Source organism: Zingiber officinale, chromosome 10A (assembly GCF_018446385.1).
Source record: "Zingiber officinale cultivar Zhangliang chromosome 10A, Zo_v1.1, whole genome shotgun sequence".
Lineage (NCBI taxonomy): Eukaryota > Viridiplantae > Streptophyta > Magnoliopsida > Zingiberales > Zingiberaceae > Zingiber > Zingiber officinale.
The window spans coordinates 23351220-23372514 of NC_056004.1; the positions used below are offsets into that span (position 1 = coordinate 23351220).

The following is a 21295-nucleotide window of genomic DNA, read 5'->3' on the forward strand; positions in this document are numbered from 1 at the left end:
ACTCTTTAACCATCATTTACTCCTATAAGTCAAAAAAAAAAAAAAAATTCCCAAAGATCTCTCCAACCCTCACCACCGCTTCAAGCTGTTGGTCATCGGAAACTAAAAATTGACCATGATCTTGGATAGAGCTCAGCTTGGACTATATTTTGGTACCAAAATTACACAAAAGTCCCCAACTCACAAACAAGGTTGGGTGCACGATGCAGATGGAGATGGAGATGGAGATGGAGATGTGCGATGAGGGCAACGGGTCAAGCTTGGAGTTGAGGATTTCTATGCAATCTTGGTACCTAAATGTAGCCCAAGCTTAGCTCTATCCAAAACTGTGGTCAAATTTCAATTTTCAGTGACTAATGCCTTGAAGCGGCGATGAGGGTTTGAGAGATTTTAGGAAACTTTTTTTTGACTTGAGGAGAGAGTAAATGGTTGTGGTTGATTACTGATTAGTTTAAATTTTAAACCTATTTTGTAAGGTGAGCAAAACCCAAGCTTGTTCTTTGATTTTGGTTGAAAACTTATGAGCTGTGGTTGATTATTGATTAGTTTAGTTTTGTTGCGATATTATGTAGATATTGAAGCTTTTATTCTAGAAGTGTGAAAGTAGTGGTATTTTAAGCTCAATAAATTAGAGAAGCTTTACTTCATGTTGCAAATGAAAAAACACTGACCTTAAAATAAAAAATGAAGCTAAGTTTTCAGCCACATTGAACTTAGAAATTTTGAGTTTTTAGTGGGCATAATTATTTGATATGACATATTGCGTAAAGTTAATATTGTTAGCAAAAGCTTACAATCTGAAAACATGCTTATTGACGTTGCTATGACCAAAGTTAAGAGGCTAATTACTTCTTTTAAAGAGTACAAAAAATCTGGATTTGAACAAATCATCAATATAGCAAAAGAACTTGCTTCACCAATGAATATTAATCTTATTTTTTAAAAAGATAAATATATTAAAAAATATATATATTTTAATGAGATTACGTGTGAATCTTCCAAAATATCTCAAGAATTTGCAAAGAAAACTTTTAGAGTTTATTATTTTTTGCACATAATAGATCAAACAATTAGGTGATTAAAGAAAAAGTTTGAGCAATATGAGAAATATGAAAATCTTTTTGGATTCCTTTTCACAGCTAAAAAGTTGAATTCATTGATTGATGAGGACTTGAACTCATTGCAAGGAAACTATAAAGAAAAGAGGGTAAATGACAAGATATTTCAAATTTAGATGGAGATGACTTATATCAAGAACTAAAAAATCATACAATATATTCTACCAAAGGAAACAAAGACAACAAGTGAAATATTTTTTCTTTTTTGCAAAGAATGAATTGTCTAAATTCATTCATTGCATATAGAATATTATTAACTATTCTAGTGACTGTTGCATTGCAGAAAAAAATAGTTGTTTTAAATTTAAGTTGTTGAAATCTTGTTTGAGATCAACTATGACCCAAACAAGATTAAATGTATTAGTTAAGATTTCGATTAAAAGTGAATTTCTAGAAAAACTTAATTATGAAAGATTAATTGATTGATGACTTTACCGCTAAAAATACAAGAAGATCGGTATTTCATAGTTAATTGTAATAGTTCTTTTTCATTTTGTATGATGTAATGATACTAATTATAAGTAATGTGGAATATAATATTTTTCATTATTATAAATATCAGTTTATATGTTCTATTAATGATAATATCTTTATAGCATCGATTTTATTATTTTTTATAAGGACCTTTTTTTTTCATCAGATTTTTCAAAGTCTAAGGCCAGCCTTAACGGATATTAAGTAAAATCTCAAAGTTATGCATATGGAGTCAATTTTGAATAAGGTTTCCGTTGCACATTCAAACAACGAGCATAATATCAATCGACGAAGCGATTGGAGCTATTGATCCTCCTAGCTTGCTAGGTCCTAATAAAGTGGAAGAAGAAGAGTGTCTCACAAATAAGCGACGTAAAGTGAAGAAAAAGAAGAACTAGAAGGAAACGAGAGCTTAGTGGAGAAGAGGTACCTCTACGCATCAGAAGAATACCATATCTATGCCTTACCCGCTGTGATGCTTATATCACCGACAAAAAAGCATCTCCACATTAGTTGTCTCACCCTCCTCCGCTCTCTTCGTAAAGGTCGATAAGAGAATCAAGTCCAATAGCCATTAGAGACTTCTCCACTCATAAAACTCCACCTATTCCTTCGAAAGCAATTAGAGAACCAGATCTAACCATCATTAAGTTTTTTTTTTTCACCCATAAGACACTACGTATTCCTCCAAAGGTGATCAGAAAATCAGATCTGACAGAAGAAATCTCCATTACAAAAAACTGAAATCTGAACACTAGCTCATTCGAGAATTAAGCCTTCAAATGTGACTTAGTGATTGGATGAACGTTAAGTACTCAAGGATTGAATCCAAAATAAACTTTATGGCTCCTATTAAGATATTGAATCGAGTACTTTGGCGTTGTAGAATACTGATCCTTAATATTCAAAAACACCAACTCCTATTGTTTGAGAATGTTTATATGAACACAATATTTAGTGCTCGGGACTGACTTATCTGCAAGAAGTACCCATTAGTGCTCCGGGCTACTTATTTGAAGATGTGCTCAGGAATGTTTATTTGAAGATCATATTTAGTACTCGGAACTGACTTTCTACAAGCATCCCTTAGTGTTCGGGATTATTGGTACAGTTAGCATCAATGTTAAACTTAGGTTTTGATGAATGACAAATGAATTAAAGTTAGATATTGTATTGTTTAACTTTATTACCAAGTGTGCAAGAATTGATGGGTCTAACTAGAGGACCTAACACATACTAGGTTGAAGCCTAGTCAGGTATGAGGACCTGATAACTAGCACGAAATTCAGATAGGTCAAAGAGTGACCCAATAACTAGTAGAAAATCTAGCTCTGTGGGACCTAACAATTGGACGAAGGTCTACGAACCTAACAACCGATGGGTCAAAAGACAAGTCAAGTGATTGTAAATGGTAAGTGAGGTAAATCATTGAAGGAGAGTGATCCAGTGAGGATGAGTTCTGATGAGACTGTAGGCATTGGTCCAGTTTAGATCTATTTTGGAAGCCTAAACTGAGACCATGATTAGATTTCGGTCTTGAGAAGATAAAACTAATTAATAATACTATTTTATTAATATTGTGTTAACTCTATTTTATAGGGTATATTTTGTTTTGTGAATTAACTCTTTTTTACAGAGTTAAATGCAAAAATAACCTCGGATGAATAGTATCTGAGGCTCTTCAAAGGTACATAGAGGCACCTTGGATCAGCGCTTGGAGGAGCCCTGGACTCGTTGGAGGCAACCTTGAGGAGATAAAATTAGTGGATAAGACTTCATAGCGCGGAGGCGCCCTGGAGGCCTCAGAGGCACATTGGAGGTGCCTCAGAGGCACATTGGAGGCGCCCTCGTGGACATAGAAACCAAAGATGGCGAAGATTATCGAGTCCAAAGGTTTGGAGATCAGAATCAAGGTTGAAGGCGCCTTGGATGGAGTTGGAGGCACCCTCAACGCTCCATATAAAAGAGCTGTTCAACCAGCAGAACAACAACAATTCATTTTCTAAAGCTTCTAAGATCCTTCTGCTTCTCCGACCACATCTGTTGTGCTACTACTGCACTACTGCTCGGCGACATCTGATTGCTGCCAACAGACCGACATCAACACACGAGCTTGACCAACTTCAAAACTTCCAAGTATTGGTAACAAATTTTTATTGTGCATTTTTCTTTATATACTTGCAAAAGAAAAGTGTATGATTGTTACCCTTTTCTTCTTCCTTGAACTCGTTTCCCTTTGTTCGACGATTCCGAAAAAGATTTTTAGTCGTGGGTCTTAGAGTAGGAGTCAACGAAGGTTCCGAACCAAATAACAGCCTGTGTTCGATTGCTTTATTACTTCGTTTAATTTTATTTCCACTGCACTTTGTTTTAAAAAAAAAATTAAAATACACACGATTCACCTCCCCTCTCACGTGCACCCATCCTAAGGAATTACTATATGAAAATCATATTTATTGATCAGAAATGACTATTTGTGAGTGTCCCTTAGTGCTTTGGACTATTAATCTGAAGATCATATTTAATGATCAAGAATGTTTATCTGAAAATCATATTTAGTGCTCGGGCCTGACTTTCTGCAAGTGCCCGGCCGTAGTGCTCAGGACTATTAATCCATAATTAGTGTCGGGAATGTTTATCTAAAAATCATATTAAGTTCTCAGGACTGACTTTCTGCAAGCGCGCCTTAGTGACTAGGGATACTTATTCAAGAATCGAGCATGATCGGTCGAGGTATTCTGGGACGTCTGATTTCTCGATCAGTCCCTCGCGTAATGACACGGGTACCATCAAATAGCATTTGTTGTTATATCAATTCTCTTTACTCATTAATCAAAAGATTATCAATCTAAAATTCATAGGGTGCATTTAGTTGAGAGTTATCCTTAAAAATCTTAGTTATCTATCTAAGATTATTAATAAAAATTCTATTTAATTTAGGTAATCAATGATTCTCGAGTAATATTTTATACCCAATACGTCAGTAAAAGGTCATGCAACCTGGAATCGGAAAACCTCAAAAAACATGTGAAAAAAATACCTTATTTTTCTTGATTCTGGGATTAACGAATTTTTTTTACCAAAAATACCCTCCGATAAGAAAACATGTGAAAAAAAAGGGAAAAAAAACATTAAAAAATATAAAAATGTTAAAAAATTTAAAAATTTAAAAATTTTAAAAAATAAAAATAATAATAAAATTAAATTAAAAATTTTAAAAATTCAAAAACATTTAAATTTTTTTAAAAAAAAAATAAAAATTTTAAAAAATAAAGAAATTTTAAAAAAATAAAAAAATAAAAAATAAAATTAAAAAATGTAAAAAAATATAAAAATATAAAAAATGTAAAAAACATAACAAATTAAAAATTAAAAACGTAAAAAAAATATAAAAATATAAAAACATTAAAAAAAAACACATAAAATCACATAAAAACGTAAAAAAATATACCGGAAAAAGAAAAGTAAAAAAACATTAAAAAATAAATAATAATAATAATAATATTATTATTATTATTATGTATAGTTGGTACAGTAAAATATTAAACTAGGATATTCATTAAAATCTTCAAACAAATAAGTTTTTGTTGCATTACCTAGGTTGAACTAAACAACAGGGGGCGGATCTTCTGGTCCCAAAATCCCTGGTCCCTCCCTGGTCCGCACAAGTGATATAAAACTCTCTCACGTGCCAAACACGTGCCAAGCTCCAGCGCCCAAAACTCCCTCCCTGCCTAGCCTCGCGATTTCTTCTCGTCGCCTCCTCCCAGCGTCGCCTCCCTGGTCCCTCCCTCCTCCCAGCGTCGCCTCCCTGGTCCCTCCCTCCTCCCAGCGTTGCCTCCCTGGTCCCTCCCTCCTCCCAGCGTCGCCTCCTCCGCAGTGCCAAGCTCCAGCGCCCAAAACTCCCTCCCTGCCCTAGCCTCGCGATTTCTTCTCCAGCGTCGCCTCCTCCCAGCGTCGCCTCCTCCGCAGTGCCAAGCTCCAGCGCCCAAAACTCCCTCCCTGCCCTACCCTCTCGACGACCAGCGCCGCCTCCCTCCCTCCGACCTCCACTGCCGCCTCCTCCCAGCGTCGGGGACCTCCAGCGCCGCCCTCGTCGCCTGCGGCCTCCCGTCCTCCACCTCCTGCCGACCTCCAGCTTCACCTCCGTTTTGTTTAGGTATTCTCCACTCTGTTTGCTTCTGAAAATTTCAGCTTTTGCTATTGTTCATGAAGTCTCTGTTTATCTCCGAGAACCTTCTTCAAAGATCCCTTTTTTTTATCATGGAAGAATCATTTTCTAAGTTTCAAGTATTTGTCTGTTAAGATTATGAAACGTTTACATTACGTTGCAAGGATAAATATATATTTGGTCCTAAAGTTTTTGCATGTGCTAGTTGCTTGTTGCTAGTTGCTAGTTGCTAAGATTATGTTAAGATTATATTCTGTTAGTTGCATGTGCTAGTTGCTAGTTGCTAGTTGCTAGTTGTTAAGATTATGTTAAGATTATATTCTGTTAGTTGCATGTGCTAGTTGCTAGTTTAGGGTTTTCCTATATCTGGTCCTAAATATATATTCTGTTAAGATTATGAAACGTACACGACCTTCCTTTTCATATGCTAGTTGCTAGTGTGATTATATTATCTATATTCATTGATGTCCCAGAGTTTCAAGTAATTATCATGGAGGGTGAATCTACGAGTTGTCGTCATTTGAATTTTAACGAAAATGAAGCTAGTCGGGAAGGGGACTTTGATGTTATTGATGAAGGTAATAAGATTCATATTGGGAATGTATGAAGTTTCAATATATCGAATTTTACTGGATAAATTCATTTTTCTTTGTTTGTTTGATTTTATAGGCTTAAATATTGAAACAGATTTGGATATACCACAAATGGGGTTGGAATTTGATACAGAAGAAGATGCATATCAATTTTATTTGTCATATGCTAAAAAAGTTGGATTTGGCATAAGGAGAGGTAAAATCCACAATGATAAATCGGGTAAATTACTTGATAGAGTTTTTTATTGTTGTGCCCAAGGCAAAAGAGGAAAAGACAAACGAGATATTTATGTCAAAGCAAGTCGTGATGAAACTAGATTTGGTTGTGAGGCTAAAATGAAGATTAGTAATCGGAGAAAAAGCAAGTTTACTGTGGTGCAATTTGTTAAAGAGCATAATCATTATCTCTCAAGTCCAAACAAAACTCATCTCTATAGAAGTCATAGAAATATATCTTTTTCTGCAGCGAAACAGATTGAGTTTGCAAGTGATGTGGGAATCCCCCCAAAAGCATCTCATGATCTTATGGTGAGACAAGTAGGTGGGAGGGAGAATTTAGGATTTATTGCTGAGGATTACAAAAACTACTTGCGATCCAAAAGAACAATAAATATGAGAGTTGGGGATACAGGAGGTGTATTGGAGTATTTGCAGAAAATGCAGTTTGATGATCCTAATTTTTTTTATGCTATTCAAGTTGATGAAGATGATTTGATTACTAATATTTTTTGGTCTGATGCTAAGATAAGAGCTGATTATGCTAATTTTGGAGATGTTGTTTGCTTTGATACAACCTACAGAAAAAACAATGAAGGTCGGCCAATTGTGTTGTTTGTGGGTGTTAATCATCATAAACAATCGATACTTTTTGGTGTTGCTTTATTATATGATGAAACTAGTTTGACTTTTGAGTGGTTGTTTAATACATTAACTAAAGCTATGGGTGAGAAAAAACCAACTACTATTCTTACGGATCAAGATGCAGCAATGGCAAAGGCATTAGCTTCTAGATGGCCTGAAACACATCATCGTTTGTGCATTTGGCACATTTATCAAAATGCCGCCATACATTTGAGTGGAGTTTTTTCTCAGTTTAGAGACTTTGCTAAAGATTTTGCCTCATGTGTATATGATTTTGATGAAGAGGAAGATTTTATTTCAGCATGGAACATTATGTTGGCCAAGTATGCACTTGAAGATAATGATTGGTTGAGGCGCATGTACAACATAAAGGAAAAGTGGGCTTTAGTATATGGACGACAAATGTTTTGTGCAGATATGACTACAACCCAAAGAAGTGAGAGCATGAATAGTATTGTGAAAAAATATGTCACTTATAAACACAAGTTTTTAGACTTCTTCAATCACTTCCAAAGACTCCTTGATGATCGTCGATATGAGGAATTAAAAGCTGATTTCAGATCAAGTACAACTGTTCCATATTTAATGTTTCCAATTGAGATTTTAAAGCGTGCTAGTGAAATTTATACTCCTGAGGTATACAAGTGTTTTCAACAAGAATGGTGCTTATCTCATGATTCTAGTCTTGAAATTTGTGAGGATGCTGATACATTTGCAAAATATAAAGTTACTCCTCTAAAAAAGAAACACCATCATATAGTTACACTTGATAAGAAGTCTGAAAAAATTGAGTGTAGTTGCAAAAAATATGAATTTGCTGGAATTTTGTGTTCTCATATTCTGAAAATATTTACGTGGAATAATATCATGAAGATCCCAAGTCAGTATGTACTGAAAAGGTGGACAAGAAAAGCAAAAATTGGATTTTTTGGAGTTAATGATTCAATGACCAACAGTGCTAGTTTGGATCCAAAAGTACTTCAAAACATGCGATACAAAGATTTGTGTGGGTTGAATGTTCAGTTGGTTACCAAGGCAGCAGAAAGAGATGACACTTACAAGGTTGTTAAAGATGTTATGTTGAGCTTGTGTAAGATGGTGGATGATAAGTTACAAGTTAATGAATCTAATATCCAACAATCAAAAGTGAGCCAAGAATCTTGGGAATTTGATTATGGTGAAGGGAACTCTACTGGAGTGAAAGGAATTAAAACCAAGAAGAAAACAGTCTCAGGTAAAAGGTTGAAAGGTGGGTTAGAGAAGACTTCAAGGAAAAGAAAAGCATCGAGCAAAACAAATCAAGCTTCAATGATTGTAATGGTTTTTACTTCATAACTTCTAAATTTTTATTTATTGGTATTATTTGTTGTTAAATTTGAACAACTTAAATTAATTTTTCTTTTCTATACACAGGGTGTAGATCAAACTATTTCCAGTATGGCCATCGTACAATGTGACCGGATCAATCAACAAGTTAGTATTTGTTTGACTTATGTTAATCTAAGAAAATTTATGTTATAACTTTCTAAAACTGTATTTTATTATTTTGTTGTAGTCTATTAATTTCTCATTAATTGGTAGCTCCGTTGATAATGTTAGTATGACTGAGTCTCAATTCCCATCATTATTAGCATCACAACTTTCTCAAGTATTCATTCCTCCTTCTTGCAACTTGAATTGCTTTCACTGATGTTATAGTTAGCAGCATTTGCCATTGCTGCACTGCTTGCAAGTTGTAATTAACAGAAGTGATGTTGCAGCAAGTTAGTATTAAGTGCAATTAACAGAAGTGATTTTGCATTAGATTCTATCTAGGATAAAAAATAAATAAGGAAGCAAAGATGTTAGAGTGAATACTAATAAGTGAGCTAGATAAGAAAGTGCATACCATGTTCCTGTAAAGTATCTGAAAGACGGCACTTTTTTTTGTTTTGTTTCTGAAAGTTTTTTCTCAACTCATTATTTTGTCCATGTTTTAATTTGTGCAATAGCCGAGCATGTAGTTCATCAGATATCACTTGACATTTTGATGAGATGCTAGCTGGGTCATGCCTGATCAAAATTCTCACGTGGAAAAGTTTAAGGTGCTTGAACATTGGCACTAAGGATTTTCTCATCCCCTTATGTAGCTTTTCCTTAAGCTCAATGATGGTAGTATTAGTATGTTAATTTAATATAGTATAAAGGATGTTTTGCCAGTTTGATTGTCTATAGTTAATAAAAAATGATTTTCTTATGAATTATTTTACATGTCAGTTGTTTCCCTGAAATCAAGTGGGCACAGCGTATTGACAAGGGCTACGTCCTTGTTCAATTGCCTGATGCAAAAGATGTGAAAGTTAATCTAAGAGAATTTATATTATAACTATCTAAAATTGTATTTTTTTTTTGTTTTAGCCTATAAATTCCGTGCCAATAATTGGTAGCTCTGTTGATAGTATTAGTAGGACTGAGACTCAATTCCCACCATTATTAACATCACAACTTTCTCAGGTATTTATTTTTAATACAAATTACACCATTTAGTAATTTAGCTTGGTTTTTTAAATAGTTTACAGTTGAGTATGCACTTGATAATGCTTTACTATTATGTCATAGGTGCATCAACCATCTCATCTTGGTTATTTTCCGACAAATTACTTGGAATAATGCTACAAAGGGTATGGTGAATTTTTTACTTTCGATTTTGTGATTAAAGTGTGTATGGCATAATCTGTGTTAGATGACATAATACTCACAATAAATATGGTGCTAAATGCAACTCTGTGACTTAACCAAGTTAATTGGGTTTTTTTAATATTTGTTTTCTCTTTAGATGTTATGGCTTTTTTTTATGAATTTCTTGAACAACGAATTGTAAGTCTTATACCTACACTGTGCAGATAATCTACAAGAGAATGGTTGCTGGCAGATAATTTACAAGAGAATGGTTGTTATTGCAAAAGCACTAGGAGATATGAAAGTTGCTGTTGAATTTCTCAACAAGTACTTAGACATGTGGGAACTTATCCATTAGTATTTGAATTTTCCATTAGTGTTAAACTAAAGTTTATATTGATTTGTTTGTAAAGATTTGGTTTGGTTAATAGAATTTTATTGTGAATGTATTGATGTGGGATGGGCATTTGATCTTGTGATGATATTATTTTATGATGATAAATGGATGAGATTGTGATGTGTTTGATTGGCATTCAGTTCGTTTTACTATATTGTGATGTGTTTACATCTGCATTCAGTTCGTTTTGAGCTAATGTGGTTTTGGACTGAAGAAAAGATATATTCTCCTTTTGCTTATGCTCTTCCATTTTTCCTCCTATGTAGATAAATCTGTGGCCATCTTTTCTTTTCTTTGTTTTTTGTCTTCCTCCAGTGGCTTATGAAAAATGAAACTTCATAAAAAAGAATGATAATGCATGATTATGGCTCACGAAATGCATGAATATCAAGACATCTTCTGCATGAATATGACGGCTAATGATAATGCATGAATATGCTTCTGCTCTTGCTGTGGTTTTTTTCTTCCTCCGGCGGCCTACAAAAATGCATGAATATAGCTCATAATCAAACAAGCCAAAGCATGTTGCCAATGATTGCACACAGAGCTGATACAATAATGGTGAAATACTACTAGGAATGTTAAAATAATTAGAGTTTGAATCTACAAAGAAATACAGTATTCTAGAGGTCCGTCAACATAAGTTACATTAAAAAATAAATTACATCAACCACATACTTATCATCATAATCCAAGTACATACAACTACAACGATAGCAACTCTAATAGCAACTCTAAATTTCCTATTCAATGAACATATTTCATCACTCAACTGCATTATTACATGGTTGTTGTTCACATCATCCAGAACATCCTTGTATTCAACGCCACCCTCGTAACTAGTACATTTCTTCAATTCACTAATCTCCAACTTTAATTTGTTGTTATTCTTCTTCAAATCATTAATAATTGTCTTACTTCTCTCTGACGGTTCTGGGTCATACCATGAGAAGAAGCCACATCCCCTTTGCTGAATTTCAAATCAACTTAATCAAAACTCAATAATTAAAAAACATACAATACCATGTTGATATAACAAAAACTTACTTTATATTTTGGACATGAAAAAAATCGTCTTCCTGGATTAGATTCTGTCCATGATATTTGGAGAATAGCTCGTAATCCACAATTACATAATATGTGAGGAGCTTCACCTTGCTCATCGTTCATACGTCGTCGAGTGAAAGATGATGCTGATGAAGAGCCAGATGCCATGTTTTATTTCTTGTACCTGAACAATACCAATATGTAAAAAAGACAAATTAGAGTAAGATATGTATTTTTCAACAGAAAAAAAAAGATAAAAATGACCTTCAAGTTCAAGTGTTAAACTCAATAGCTCATAATCATCAAAACCATTTGATAGAACTCTCTTTACTGATGAAAAATCTTGATGAAAGATAATTGAAATGTTATTAAATTTTTTAACATTTATGTTGTTTTCAGGTAGTGTAATTGTCTTTCTCTGAGCTGTAGGAACGTGACAGCATCTTCTCAAAAGACTACAAATGACCCTAGGATCATCGTCCAGACAAGAAGTGAGGTTGATCTTCTTGATGATGGCTACAAATGGCACAAATATGGGCAAAAAGTAGTAAAAGGAATTCCTAATCCAAGGTAGTATCTTAAAGTAGATTTTTACAATATTGTCATTCTCGTTTGCATGTATATTTTGATTGTATTTATGTCTTATTTTCACTTCTCTCCAGTAATTTAGGATAGCATATTAGTTACAGGAGATTGCAATTGTGTTGGAAAGTTATTTTATCCTATTAGCAAGCCTCAAAAATATTAAGCTACGAATGGAGAGATACCCGGAAGATCAACAGTTTACTACTTTATCAAACGAGAATGACAATATGCTTGTTATTTAAATCTGGATAAGTTCTCAGATTAATCCTTTCAAAAATTAATCTTTGGTTATTGGTATTTCATAAACAATTCCACATGGATCATGCAAATACCTTTTTGACAATATGTATCATGCAATCATCTAAAATTTAACATTGTTAAAATGACAAGACAAACAAAATGCCAGAAGCAATTAAGTATGGTTCTTAATTCCAATCAGTGGGATCAGATACAATTTTCTAAAGATTCAGGCTTGCGGGAGAATAACAGAAAATATGTCAAGGAAAATACCTAAATTAGCTTCTTTTCCTAATGTTCAAAGCAAACAGAGAAATTCAGGTTTGCTGGAGAATACCTAAACAAAACAGGCGACGAGGCCGCAGGCGACGAGGGCGGCACTGGAGGTCCCCGACGCTGGGAGGAGGCAGGGAGGGAGTTTTGGGCGCTGGAGCTTGGCACTGCGGAGGAGGCGACGCTGGGAGGAGGCGACGCTGGAGAAGAAATCGCGAGGCTAGGGCAGGGAGGGAGTTTTGGGCGCTGGAGCTTGGCACTGCGGAGGAGGCGACGCTGGGAGGAGGGAGGGACCAGGGAGGCAACGCTGGGAGGAGGGAGGGACCAGGGAGGCGACGCTGGGAGGAGGCGACGAGAAGAAATCGCGAGGCTAGGGCAGGGAGGGAGTTTTGGGCGCTGGAGCTTGGCACGTGTTTGGCACGTGAGAGAGTTTTATATCACTTGTGCGGACCAGGGAGGGACCAGGGATTTTGGGACCAGAAGATCCGCCCCCTAAACAACATTTGGTTATATTTTATTTCCCATAATCTTGGTTATGTGATTACTTGGTAATCACATAACAAAAATTATACATGATAACTTGAACCAAATGTATCCATAAAGTAATGAAGCAAAACCTAACTTAATTGTTGAAATTTGAAGTCATTCATGCCCTAGATCAACAATTAACACTATAAGAAATTTTACAATTGGTGACGCATTTTAACGTCGTCAAATGTAAGGAAAATATGTCGCCAAAGTTTTGGCGATGCAAGAGCACATTGTCAAGATGCGTCACAGATGTCTCATGGGCAAATGTCAATTTGACCTTTGGCTATGCTTCCAAAGTGTCACATAATATTATATATATTTTAATTTATTTGAGTCACATAATGTTATATATATTTTAATTTATTTTTAACATAAAATTGTGTAAAAATACATTATGAATGTTTTTTTGTCTATTAAATATGAATATCAAATAAAATAATTAAATGCAATCAAATTTAATAGACGTGCGATTTACTTATATTATAGTCAAATATTTTTCAGAAAGGTCAAATGATATAAAAAACATAAGGTAATTAGTCAAACGCTAACTAGATAAAGTTTTTAAAAAAACATATTCATTGCTAGAGGCAAGGGAAATGCTAGAGGAGATCAAGTCGAAGAGCTTGTTAGTGGAGGTTGGAATGAAAAACCTGAGATGACTTGTTGAAGCTGTTGCAATAATGATTCAAATTTTATTGTTGCTCATCTATAGTTTGTCGTTGTTGCGCATCTATAGTTTTTGCATAGTCATAATCTTTTCACTATCATCATAACGCTTTGCATTGATGTTTGTTGTCATATAACCACCTACTACAGATAATTTAGATAATGAACCTAAACCTTTAATGTAGTGAAACTGTGACGTTAAAATTTGTATCATGATATTTACATCTTTAGGTTGATGCGCATTATCAACACTAGAGATAGATACTTCCCCTTCTAACTGAGTTGATCAAAATTCTACCATTTCATCCTTAAAGAAAAGAAAATATTGATATATAAAATAAAGATGGTTGTAACATAAACAAGAATGTGGGATAAACACCAAACAAGAAAAACTGAAAAAAACAAGAACGTGAAGTCATGAAGGGAATAAACATCAGAATTAAAATATCATAAAACAACATCATAACTTAAATTAATGGTCAAACTGACCATTATTAAATGTCAGACGGTAAAATCTAGAATATGATAAAAGTACTGTAAACCAAAACAATGTCGCAAGGTTCTTAGCCAGCAAAAGCAGGTCTAGAGGATTTAGTCGTTCAATAAGTAAATGCTAAACACAAACATGATCAAATTCAAATAGAACAACATCGTGAAAGATAGTTGAAAATCATCCCAAAAAATGCTTCACGAAAGGATTAGTACGTAACACAATCATAGAATTGACAGAAATGCAATCATTTGACAGCTGAAAATCATTCCAATAAAGTAAAATAAAAATAATTATTACTAATCATTTGTTCTTTTTTTGCTAAAATAATCACAAAGAAAATTTCAATCATCTTGACTTACTCCCTTGTAAGATTTCCTTTTTGGTACATCTTTATTTTGTAACCAATTGCTCCAAGTGTCTTTTCATCTTACACCTTCGATCTCTAACAGCTCTCATGCATGGCAAACCACTCTACCTCCGCCTTCACCACACTCATCTTTAGATATATAAATTTGTTTTTCCAAACTCACTAATACGTAGACATAATCAAAATGACATAATGCAATTTTACAAATTTACATCAAGATAATCAAAGATGAGTTGTTATAAACCAAAGTAACATCCTCTGACGCTGTAACCTTTTAATCTAGGAGTTAAGGGAAAGAATCATATCATATTTTTTGGTATTTTCCCTTTAGTATTTTTTTCAACTCATCTGTTCAACGTATAGGACAATTCTCAAGACTAACATTTTCTTTTCAGAAAAGAATACAATCATTTTCACAAATATGGATTGACTCGTATCTCAATCCCAGCTAGGGGTGCAAATGAGTCAAGCCGCTCATAAGCCGTTTGTGAGCGGCTCGGTCAAACCTCGACTCGAGTTCGAATTTGACCTAGCTCGAGTCGGTTCGTTTAACATTCGAGCCGAGCTCGAGCTCATTTAAGACTAGCTCAAGGGCTTGTCAAGCCTTGTCAAGCCAGGTTAATTTAATATTTTAATAATTAAAATTATTATTACTTTTAAATTGAAGAATCAATTAAGAAGGAGTTTGTGGCTAGAGCATGCACTATGTGAAAATCAGTAATAAACTTCGGATATTATCCGAAGTAATATTCAGATAATTACCTAAGTAGACGCACGTGAAGTAAAAAAACTAATTTATTACTTCGCCATACAATTATCGAAGTCTATCACCGGTCCAAATCTGGTTTAAAATTGAGCCATTTTTAAAGTAAAAAGACTCTATTACTTCATCGAGATCAATAAAAGTACCGAAGTGGTTGATATATTACTTCATAGGTTATATTGACTGACGAAGTAAAATATATATACGACTTTACAAATTTGATCAGTGACAAAGTAAATAGTTTCTTTAACTATGCCACTATTTAAATTTGTTGAAGTCTTTTATGTTGTATTACTCCATCATTTGTATTTATCATGTTGAAGTAATTGACCATATATTACTACAGTACAATTTTAATTAACAAAAGTGTATATCATAATATTTTACTATTACACAATATTTTTCACCACCAAAATTGAACAAATATATCACTAATATATATTAAATACAACCCAAAAGTGTATTTATAAAAGACATATTTAACCATAACCCAAAAAAATTTATATCTATAAATCTCTAAATACAATCTAAAATTTATATCATAGCCTATACTTAGGCATTCGCTCCATTCACTTCTGACTTCATCATACTGAGATTGATTGTAATACTATTTATTTTTTTATGCTGCAAAATGAAGCATTAACAGAAGTTTGAGGGTCAATGAAAAATGATTTAATATTTTATAAAGAAAATATTTCATAAACAAAAAATTCACCTTCCTCTCCAATTATGAATCTTTCATCCAAGATTATCTTTTTCATGTACTGCATCACACAATATCCACATTCAACACCACCATTTAATTTAAGATTACCCTAATGAAATTGAAAATGTCATGAAAAAAGTCACAATCCAAATAATAAGAATTATTAATTGATGTCTAAATATATAGTCACAATACATATTGTCAATTGTTTAAAATCTGGTCCTTTTGAAATACCTCTTATGCATTGTATATCTTGACCCCACTACATTATAAAAAATAGAAAGTTATTTTTTCAACCTATAATGAATTGAATGCATTCAAAATCAGTATAATCTACTACCTACTTGGTCACAATAGTTTGTCAAGCATGATCTCAGTTCCTATTACTCAAAGAGTCCAATAAATATATCATATTCTTATCTTCATTAATTATTGGTAGGATCCAATGGTACCTGCACAAATAAAAATATAACATTGACTAGCATGTAGTAGGAATTGATAAATAATTAAAATCTTACCCAGTGTTTTATGGGATGAAGAAGATGTTATCTTTGTTCGATCCAACTAAGCAGCAATATGTTGTGACAATTTACTGTCTTCTTCACCCACACCGCATGTAGGTATGTGATCAGGATTCACAAATGAGACATACTCAACTCTATTTTATTTCTTCAAGTATTTGTAAAAGTAACAATAATGTAATTGCAAGGTAATGACAATGTAATCGTAAAAAATCACATCTTTCACATCTTGAATTTCATATTTTAATAATCTTGATCTATAAAAAATAGAAGGGAAAAAAACACGGATGTATCAGAAAAAGTTTGTTAGCCCTATTCACATCTTTCACATGGGCTCCCTTGATGCTAATTTTGCATGATATGTCTATGAAATATTAGGAATAGAAGAACTATAAAAGGTTTACAATGACTTGACTCTAATCTATATAATCTTCAGCAACATTCTTAGTCTATAATCCATGGAACAAACTAACTTGATGAATATATTGTGATTGATGGACCTAGAGAATCAATTTACAACAAATGAAAAAAAAAATTAGGTTAGATTGGATGATAGAAGACCCTAGATAATTTAGTATGTATTCATCCATAAGTCCATAACACTGAAAAAAAAAGATGAATATAGATGCATATTTATGTACAAAAAAAATTATTTGAGCATCTATTCTATAGTAAATCCATTTCAGAATAATCTCTTCAGTTAACATAATGAACAACAAAATAAGGTAAACAAGTAGTGAGGAAACATTTCAAAGGAAAGGAGCCCATACTAGAATTTAGAAAAACAATACATTTATTCTCTATATCATACTTCCTCTTTCTACAATTAGATTCTTAAATATGGATAGAAAAGCTAGAGAAGATAGGCTACCAAATTCAAGTGAATAAAACAAAAATAATTTTAGAACTAAAATGAAGGTTAGTAAGAAGCCTCAAGGACAATATAGACTTCACCTTCCAAACAAAATCAAGGTAAATATGGGAAAAATATGGAAGCCAAATTGATTAAAAACTTACATATCAAAGAGTTTAGTAGGTGTTTGCCAATGGCCAGAATTGAAGATCAAACATTTGAATCTATCCACTTATGATTATCAAAGAGTTATTCTTCAACTTTTTTGGGGAAGCCCACCCTTTAGAAGTTTGAATGGATCTAGTGATGGGGAAAAAAATATAAATGTCCATCAGTAGTTCATTTTAACTCTGAAGAAAATTGGAACTTATAACCTTGGTCTCAAAGTTCTTCTAGATTATAGTTGTTCTCAAAATTGGAACTCTATATTATTTATATCCTTCCTCTCAAAGTTCTACTAGATAGGAACTTATAACAATACCGGGATAGTGGAGACTATTGATTACCACGATAACCAACAGCTTACTACTATTGAGAATAAGGATATAAATAACACAACATTCATCTTATTGTTTTGTGGTCTGAGTTTCTACACTTTCCAAAATTAGCATGATATGCACATTAATGTGTTACATAACTAACTAGAAAATTATGAAATAGAAAATATAAACAAAAGTGGAATAGATATAAACTATAATATCAAACAATTTCAACCACGAATTTAACCAGCACATTAGAAATAAAAACATGAAGTAGAAATAAAAACAGATTAATCAAATTGCACTTGATGTATTAAAAAGCTATTAATTCAACTTGGGCATGAGTATCCAACATGGAAATAGATCTAAGTGTTAAACACACCCACAAGAGTCCAAAAACACTCCACCATTCTTACAGTTAGTGCTTCTAAATTATCTTAACCACCACCTTAAATAAGTTGTATCATATCTTTACATTTGTTTTCTTTACTCAAAATTAGACAGGAAATTACTAAGCGGAGTAGGATTGAGAACGTCAATGAAAACTTCATTTTCATATTTGGGTATCCCATGTTGTCTTCTATTACAAGGACAAATTTAAATTCTAGAATATTCAAGTGTCGACATGTACAGAAATGAAGTAACACAAGCATGTAGATTGTATAACAATAATTGATTAAGCAAAAAACCAAAAAAAAAAAAAAGAAGGCACGATGAATAGTACCTTTTACTAGTGCAACCATCTCTTACATCCTTTAGTTCATTCTTTAGTTTACTGATTTTGATAGCTCTTATCAATGCATCTGTCGTGTTTTCTTATTAACATTCTGCCGAGTTATATTGAAAAAAGATACATCCATCAAGTAATTATCTAGCAAAGTTAGGGAAAATGTGTAGTAATAAGCAAGCAAGGGAAAATATAGAATGTACATAATTCACTTGTTCCTATGAATCAAGATATCAAAGAACATAAATCCACTGAGGACCATTAGATATTACTACATATAACACTGAAAAGAAACAATAAAGTATGAGCACACAAAATACATTCTAGTAACAATTATAAAAAATGCAAGACAAGACCAACTTGGTGGCGTTGCCTCACGCTCACACACATATGTGTGCTTTCCACCCCACAGATGGATCTTAAATCATAATACAATGATGGTGAAGTACTCCAAATGTAAAGAAGGGGACAATTTGAGAAATTTAGAGAAGGAAAGAAAGAGGGTTCTATGAAAGGAAAAGGAAGAAAGAAGATTAGGGATTTAGAGAAGAAGAAGAAGATTACATGTGGATTTGGATTCCTTATCCTCAGAAACCCTCACCACGCCTGAGAATGACCCCTAACAAAGTCACCCGCCTCCTCCCTTCTGTCTGCTCTTGCTTTCCATCCTCCTCTGCATTCTCGTGAACATTGGACTGCTGTAAGGTAGGAGTGGGATTCACGATGCCAAACGCGAAAGGAATAGGCTTGGTAGCAAAAGACACAGCACTAGAGGGAGGATCCTCCATTGGCTACTTCTGAGAGAGGCAGATCCATGGCTTTTAGGGTTCACGGCGATGGAATGTTGTGTTGGTGCAATATTCCCTAGGTCAAGGTTGACCTAGTTGACTGAGCTTGAATTGGGTCAAGCTCGAGTCTTGATGTTTGAGTTTCGATGTTTGACAATACATGGAGACAAGACATGGAGATTGCAGGTGCAATTGTTCATGTTGTTAGATTGTGAAGGAGAGCTAAGTAGGTCAAGGTTGACTGGATACTTGACTGGAAAATCCTAGTGAGTGGAGCTAGGTGAAAGACCTGGTGAGTGAAGCCAGGCAGTATGGAAAGTCCTGGTGAGTGAAGCTAGGCAGAAGGAAAGTCCTGGTGAGTGAAGACAGGCAGAAGGAAAATCCTGGTGAGTGAAGCCAGGTGAAAGACCTAGTGAGTGAAGCTAGGCAGTATTGAAAGTCCTGGTGAGTGAAGCCAGGAACAGGAAATCCAGGTGGATCAAGGTTGATCGGACATCTGGTGAAGATAAGTCCAAGTGGGTCAAGGATGACCGGACACTTGGCACGAGGAGAAAAGTCCAAGTGGGTCAAAGGGATTGACCGAACACTTGGTGAGGGAGTTCTAGCAGGTCAAGGATGACTGGATGCTAGGCGTGATGTACCAACAGATCATGGTTGACCGGATGTTGGTTTAAGGGACTTTGGACTCCCCCCCCCCCCCCCCCCCCTCTAGCAATATATTTGGTCCCAACAAGTGATATCAAGCAAGGCCGCTCTTCACCGGAATCATCACCGGAAGGGGCAACAAAGCTAGAGGGTGTAGAAGTTGGAGCAAATTTTATCAAGTCAAAGACTTCATCATCAAGCTCAACTTCAAATGGAATTCCAAGATGGTCTTGGATTCGACACAAGGGTGCCTCCACCATTCACAATGATGAGCTTCGATCTTTGGAGATCAAGGATCGAGAATTTCTTGATGGTGGAGATAGAGTAATGGTTTGCTCTAATGGAAGGCTTCGAAACTCCAAAGAATTCAAAGGGCAAAATTCTCAAGAGGAGTAAGTGGAGCCAAGAACAAATCCAAAGATTTGAGGCCAATGACAAAGTGACCAAGCTTTTGGTCAATTTATTGCCGAGCAACATCTTGGAGCAAATTGGAGATTTTGAAGATGCCAAAGAGCTATGGAGCAAATTAGCCAAGATTCATGAGATCCCCTCCACTCTACAAAACAATGAAGAATCCAAAGAGGGTAACTCATTGGAGCAAGACCAAGAGGAGGTGAATTCCGAAGGTGAGAGATGCTCATCTTCTGAAGAAGAAGTCCAAGAAGCTTCATCTTCAAAGAAATGCAATGAAGAGGGCAAGGAGAGGGCATACTCCTTGTTCCATGTAGAAGATGAAGATGAAGAAGCCTCCACCTCTAGGATTGAGGGGGAGTGTAGATCATTGACACCGGAGCAAGAAGAAGCCTCCACATCCTAGTCAAGAGAAGAAGAGGATGAAGAAGCTTCCACCTCCACAAGATGAGTCAAATCTATTGGAGGAGCATCACTGTCGGAACAAGAGGAAGTTTCTATATCCGAATCAAAAGGAGAAGATGTCATCCTTACACAGGAAGGTAAAAATATTTCAATTAAAAATAAAAATCACATTATATGTTTTGAGTGTAGGGAACATGGGCACTACAAGAGCAAGTGCCCCCAAATTGGCCAAAAAGAAGGGTCGAGTGGCACTAAAGGGCAAGGTGAAGCCCAAGGAGACCGTCCCCACAACAAAGAAGAGCAAGAAGCACATTGTGTGCTTCTCTTGCAATCAAAAAGGATATTATCGGAGTCAATGTCCCAAGGGGAAGAAAACGGTCAAGGCTCAAGGAGAAAGCACTACTCAAGGGGGAGCCTCCAAGGTAAAACGAAATGTATCATTTGCTGAGCCTACTCCTTTAAATAATGGTAAGAAGCATGATAATTCTAATTTTTATTATTTTAATGATATTTACCATAGAAATAG

The 21295-nt window shown here is 34.6% G+C and overlaps 1 protein-coding gene and 1 long non-coding RNA gene across 2 annotated transcripts; both read left to right on the plus strand.

Annotated features, from left to right (window-relative positions):
- The first annotated feature begins 203 nt into the window (after positions 1-203).
- On the plus strand, positions 204-8960 carry LOC122026518 (protein FAR1-RELATED SEQUENCE 5-like). Its single transcript, XM_042585256.1, has 7 exons — positions 204-289; positions 5363-5751; positions 6237-6341; positions 6433-8531; positions 8631-8690; positions 8773-8865; positions 8916-8960. Exons 1-7 carry the CDS (start codon positions 204-206, stop codon positions 8958-8960), a joined length of 2877 nt encoding a protein of 958 aa, XP_042441190.1.
- A 695-nt stretch (positions 8961-9655) lies between these two features.
- LOC122026361 lies at positions 9656-10140 on the plus strand. The gene is made up of 3 exons (XR_006124118.1): positions 9656-9710; positions 9816-9877; positions 10100-10140. It is a non-coding gene; the product is annotated as an uncharacterized LOC122026361 (long non-coding RNA).
- The last annotated feature ends 11155 nt before the right edge of the window (positions 10141-21295 follow it).